At 41.9% G+C, this 6,330-nt stretch overlaps 1 protein-coding gene across 1 annotated transcript; it reads right to left on the bottom strand.

Moving 5' to 3' along the window:
* Positions 1–861: 861 nt before the first annotated feature.
* On the bottom strand, positions 862–5,998 carry cox7c (cytochrome c oxidase subunit 7C). The gene is made up of 3 exons (XM_085989326.1): positions 5,825–5,998; positions 2,774–2,904; positions 862–978 (listed from the first exon to the last, which is right to left on the bottom strand). The coding sequence occupies exons 1-2, from the start codon at positions 5,900–5,902 to the stop codon at positions 2,788–2,790; spliced, it is 195 nt and encodes a 64-aa protein (XP_085845452.1). The 5' UTR covers positions 5,903–5,998; the 3' UTR covers positions 862–978; positions 2,774–2,787.
* Positions 5,999–6,330: the final 332 nt, after the last annotated feature.

A 6,330-nucleotide genomic window follows, 5' to 3' on the forward strand; every position in this document is an offset into this window, starting at 1 on the left:
GCTAGGATGAAGGAACTATATTGCTGACACCTTTATTTCCAGTATCAGCATCATCCTGCAGTTTTATTAATGAGGTGATGGGGGAAGAGAGTACAGGTAAAAACATCAGAGATTGTGTTCATCCTTAGACACTAGGAACAAGTTCCAGGCCTAAAACTCACTAAGTAATTCTGGGGCACAAGACAAAAGTTAGTTAGTCATAACAAAATCTGACAAATGTCAGACCTAGATCAAATTCTAACCTGGCTAGTGGAGTTCTCAATGGAGTTTGACATGTACAAATCTTGTACGCATTTAATACTACAGGAAAGTTCGCACCGACGGGACCGGCGTGATGCCGATCTATGAAAACTTCTGGACAGACCAGTGCTAATGTTGAAGGATACGGAGGTTTTCATCTCTGTATCTGACAACAAACACTGTTGCTTAGCAACAGCTTGTAAACAGCCGGCCCGTACCTTGGAAGTGTCTCTGTAGCTTAGCAACAGCTTCAGAGAGGCTTTCCAGAGACTGACTGTTTAAAAAAATGCTAGAAGAAAAAAAACCTAACAAAACGGCTGCTGATTTCTGCCATTAGATCGAGGTTTCCGGCCATACAACCTCCGGATAAACCAAAGTTTCCTGTAGTTTGATGTGCATATTGAGGCAGTGGAAGGTAAACAATCATTACACTGCAGTTAATCTATTGAGAGATGTGGCTGACAACTCAGTTGTACGAACAGTTACAGATAGCACTGCTCCCCAGGCCTCACACTATAGAGTTGTCCAAATAAACCTTTAAGGAGAAAGGGAAAAAAATGGAAAAGTTTGCACTCAAAGTGGAATTCATGACAATGAAGTATAAATTAAAAGAGGAAGGTATTTAATTTGGTAATACTTTATTTATAAGAACATCACGTTGGATTCACAATACAGACTCTCTCGTGGGGATTTAAGCTGCTCAGCAGACATCACACTACAGTTGAGATAGAGTTCCATCTGAAGAGACAAAAACATCTAGTTTAGAAGCAGGAATATAAACATACAGGTCTATCGATACATTAACAAACCTAATCACAACATTTAATAGTTATTTTAGACAATAGGGATATATTTCAGTGTAGAAACAAACAAAAAATTGTTCATCCTACTACCAAGCAGTAGACAGGTCACAGTGGCAAGATATACCTAAAAAAGATTATGGATTAACTGAAAATGCAATTAAAAATGGAAAATACACTGAGAAATATGGAGTAAATGTGGCTAGAGAAGTTGCTCCATATTGCAATATAAATGGAATCATGCTACTACAGAAGAACATCTTAATACTGATTTAAAACTATTTTGAGTTTTAAAGAAACTAAAGATCAGCTATTAACTCAGGCAAGGTGGATGGAGAACATGGAGAGGAGGAGAAAAAAACACACTTATTTGGGTTGGACAAAAACCCACCAAATCTCATCCTCCATTGCTAATACCAAGCCTTGGGAGGGAGAGGGGAGTGAAAAACTTAATTTCCTCGTTGAATCTCTTTAAAGATGTACTGATAAAAAAGGACAGACTTCAACATAACATTTCCCAATAAATCTAGTGGAGGTAATGTGACACATCAGCGTGAGCTCACAAAGATACTCCATAAAATCAACAGCATATTAAACAATTTTAAGGTTGTGATCCAATCACCAGGATTAGCATGTGCCCTAGAAAGGTTTGCTTTTCCAGATGACACTTCATTAAAAATAATGCAGATTTTGATGCTATTACTGCCATCAGCCTGAATTCCTGTTCCATAAACCCAGATGGCACTCCCTTAACTCTGAACTGAAAGCACATGGCTGTTAAATCCAATTTCCACCAAGTAAAATTTCACTGAGCGGATAAATTTCAAAGATCCCCAAAAGACACATGAATCCAGATTAACGTGCTTATAATGTAAAATATTGAGCATACAAATGGCTCGTGCCACATAATTATTTAAAATGACGACTCTAACAATGTTAATTATTGCAACAGTATATCAACATTCCACATTTGTTCAAGCTTTTTCAGAGGTTTAGGCTCCCAACAAAAAAAGGAAATGCTGCCAGTAAATGCTACCTGTGCTTTTACCCATTATATTTTAAAGCTAGGAATCAGATTTTAATTAATAAACTAAATAAATTCGGTTCCTTTGAAAAATAGCATATTAAAACAATAACATTAGTTTCCATGATGCACTAAGCATAATTTAAACTTGTGAATGTTTACTTTCCTTTTAATACATTAATTGGTTCACATTTTACAAGAAGTGCAGAGAAATAACTAAGCATTCTAGTCTTTGAGATGAAAAGAGAAGCTAATCTTTTATTGGGCAATTCTAATGCAGAATGAAGCATATGATGTTATCTTGACAAGTGCTTTCTGTACTACACGTTTTAGGTTTAATTCACTGTCACTGTCATTAAATGGATTTGCTTGAACTCAAAAACATTGCAGTTCCAAGAAAAAAGTAATCACCAATCTGGATCACAAAATATTTTAGTCAGCTAAGGTGCAAATGGACTCCTCTTATAACACTGTTGGCAAGTAGCTACATGCAGAATGCCAATTAATTACCAAGAGTCCAGATACTTGCAAAGGGATATTCCAAATTGTTAGTGTAAACAAATTATTGGTTCTGGTACATCAGAAAGCGTTTACAGTATCACCGTATCACTCATTGAGAAAATTCACATCATATGTACCACATACACCAATAAGAGAAAATGTGCGCTGTTGAGTTTATGCAATCTTAATAGGGCAATATGCCACTTACTGAATAATGTGGTCTCATTTCTTGAGGAATTGGTGCCAAACTAAAACAAATGGACCGGCAAAGCCAGAGCCAAAGAACACCGCCATTATTCCCAACAGTCTCCACTTGTTCTCTACGGAGAATGGCAAGTTCTGTTAAAATAAAATAAAAAAAGGCCAATTATAAAAGGATTGATTGCAAGTCATTTAGACAAATAAAGAAATAGTTATTGCAAATGATGAATTGGTTCTGGTACATCAGCAAGCATTTACAGTGTCACAGTATTACTCATTGCAATGAATTCACATATGTACCAGATGCAGCAATAAGATTTTAAAAAACATCCCATTGAGTAACAGCTTTCAGTATAAAACTTGTTAAGCTTTATATCAACAGCCATTGACCACAATTACAGAATTTAGTCTGTACTTCAACATACATGATCTTTATGAAAGAAACACATTTGATCTCAAGACAGCACAAAGGTCAAGGTTGCTGCAGTAATGCAATTGTTAGAATGGAGGAATCTGTTATTTTAGCAGGATATCAGAGGGAGTCTTTCCATTAGGACCCTTTCCAAAACGTATCTCAAAAATCTTGTACAACATCCTTTTATATTAATTATTATCCATTAATTAGCCATGATGGCATAGTGGTTAGCACTGTTGCCTCTCAGCGCTAGGGACCCGGGTTCGAATCCGGCCTTGGGTGACTGTCTGTGTGGAGTTAGCACATTCTCCCCGTGTTTGCGTGGGTTTCCTCCGGGTGCTCCGGTTTCCTCCCACAGTCCAAAGATGTGCGGGTTAGGTTGATTGGCTATGATAAATTGACCCTTAGTGTTAGGGGGATTAAATACGTGGGGTTACGGGGATAGGGTGGGATATGTGTTGGTGTAGGGGTTACGGGGAATGGGTGGGATATGTGTCAGTGCAGGCTCGATGGGCCGAAATGGCCTCTATCTGCACTGTGGGGTTTCTGTGATTCTGTGAATGGCAGAGCAGGCTCAAAGGGCCAAACGGCCTATTCCTGCTCCTATTTCTTATATTCTTATTTGATTAAATGATTTTAAATTCTGAAATCATGGTGTACTAGTTTAATCCTTCAAGCATCTAGGATATGTTTACTTAGATAAGTAACGGTTGGGGCCACCAATGCGTTTACTTGTTAGTAATGGTACTTCCTGGTTTTGACAAATGCTATGTCAAAGACTTTCCTGATCTGGACTTTTGATTGATGGCTGGTTTTCCAGCCAAAGTTGGCTTAGTCATTGAAAATAATTTTGCAAAAAACATACACACCTCTAAAGAGACAATTAGAGCAGGTAAACAGAGGAAAATGCATGATTTTAAAGTTTCTTAGTAAAAGTTGCATTGACATAGCAACTTTTATGTCCTCAGTGTGTCTTAAAGCATTTTACAGCTTATGAACTACTTCTGAAGTGTAGTCAGTTATGTAGGCAAACTCAACAGTAAATTTGCAGAGCAATAAGATAATAGGAGCAGGAGTAAGCCATTCGGCCCCTCGAGCCTGCTCCACCATTCAATATCACGGCTGACTTTCTACACCAACTCCACTTTCCTGCACTATCCCCATATCCCTTGATTCCCTTAATATCCAAAAATCTATCAATCTGTGTGTTGAATATACTCAATGACTGAGCCTCCACAGCTCCCTGGAGTAGAGAATTCCAAAGATTCACCATTGCTGCTCTTCATCTCAGTCCTAAATGGCCAACCCCTTATTCGGATAAAGGGCCAATTCATCTGATTTGAAGAGCAGCAATTAATTGAGGGTTAAGAGTCCTCTCCGTGTGGAAATTGGCTACTGCATTTCCCTACAATACAAAGTGAGTACACTACAAAAGTACACCAATTGTGAAGCTATTTGGTGCACCCACAAGGACATGAAAGTCATTTATATAAATATAAGCATCAAACAGAGGGGGTGGGGTAGAGAGGGAGAGATAATGCACCACAGTCACAGATGATGTCAGTTTTGGAGCTATGAGAAAGGGTGGAAGCTAGCAAAGAATAGGGAGATGGATAACCAAGCTGGAAGGCAACATATTCAAGGACCCAAGAGAGGAAAGGGTGGTTAGAGATGGGGGAAGCAATAGCATGGACTGATGGCGGGTTTATTGAGGGGAGGCGATGACAGCACATCAGAGGGCATCACATAGGCATGGTGTCAGCCCTGGCTCAATGGGTAGCATTCCCGCCGGAGTCAGAAGGTTTGGGTTCAAGTCCCACTCCAGAGACTGGAACACAAAACCAAGGCTGACACTACAGTGCAGTACTGCTGTACTCAAAGGTGCCATCTTCTGATTGAGATGCTAAACCGTGTGCCCTCTCAGGTGGACGTAAAAGATCTCATGGCACTATTTGGAAAAAGAGCAGGGGAATTACCCCCGGTTTCCTGGCCAAAAGTTGGCAAAGTACAGCTGGACACCACTTGCCAACTCAACCGTGACAATACAAGGCAACATTTTGCAGATACTGGAAACACTCAACTGGCTAGGCAGCATCTGTGGAGAGAAAAACAGAGTTAACATTTCACCCATTCCTCTCTTGGGTCCTTGAATGTGTCCTGACGAAAGGTCATCGACCTGAAACGTTAAGTCTGATTCTCTCTTCACAAATGCTGCCTGGCCTGCTGAGAATTTCCAGCATTTTCTGCTTTAATTAATCAGTCACAAAGTGGGGCTGAGCGGAAACCAGTGACCGTCTCATGAAAGAAGCCCCAAAGTGACATTGAGGGACTTCCGCACCACTGAGCAACATGGCGGCGCTCGGCACAGGCTCCGGGGCGACAGGCCTCAAACACGGGAGAACCGGGTCCCTTCTCTCCCCCGGGAATAAAGTTAAAGCCCCCTTCGGTAAATACACTGGCAACAAGCAGCTGGTCACAAGCTGGCGGCGGGCCGAGACCGGACCGCCCTCTCCCCGGGGTGGGGTATCTCTTCCGGCTGTGGGCCGGAGCCCGCCTGCGGCTAACCCTGCCCGGGATTTGATCGCCGCAGATACCGGGCCTCCACCCCGCTTGTTAACGGCGGAGGGCCGACCGTTGCCGTACCTTTCCCGGGCCCTCCTCATAGTGCGCTCTGCGGATGAGCGAGGTGCTGAAGTTGCGGGCCGCGCGTGTCCACAACATGTCTCCCGATCGCCGGCGCCTCAAACCTTCCTTTCGACCTTCGCCCGACCGCCGACTGCGCAGCCACCAGAAGTGAAGCTCCGACCGCAGGGTGCTGTGGGTAATGGCGGGCGGGGCGGGGAAGGAAGGACTACAATAACCAGAATGCACTGCTCTCGCCGCGCAAGCGCACTCACTGGAGACTCGCCTTGAGGAAGATTGGGTCATTTGCACAACATCGTTGTGGGTTTCGTCAGCAACATCGGAAACTAGAGTCTCAATAGTTTAATGTGCTCTACATTTTACAAAGTATAAGATAGCTATCCAAAACCTTTCCAGTTTTTAAGGAGGTTGCGTGGAAGAGTTTAGAATATAAACTTGTTAGATCTGTGTACCTTGATGTGTGTCCTTCAATAACTAGACAAGAGACTGTAGGGAACAATCAACAG

Source organism: Somniosus microcephalus, chromosome 1 (genome assembly GCF_052327205.1).
Source record: "Somniosus microcephalus isolate GS21.2 chromosome 1, FLI_Smic_1.0, whole genome shotgun sequence".
NCBI classification, from domain to species: domain Eukaryota; kingdom Metazoa; phylum Chordata; class Chondrichthyes; order Squaliformes; family Somniosidae; genus Somniosus; species Somniosus microcephalus.

Bases quoted from the DNA above. Each gene is read 5' to 3' on its own strand.
- cox7c (XM_085989326.1), bottom strand. From the start codon at position 5,902: ATGTTGTGGACACGCGCGGCCCGCAACTTCAGCACCTCGCTCATCCGC. The intron at 2,905-5,824 runs GTACGGCAACGG...TTATTTTAACAG, and splicing joins ATGAGGAGGGCCCGGGAAAG to AACTTGCCATTCTCCGTAGA.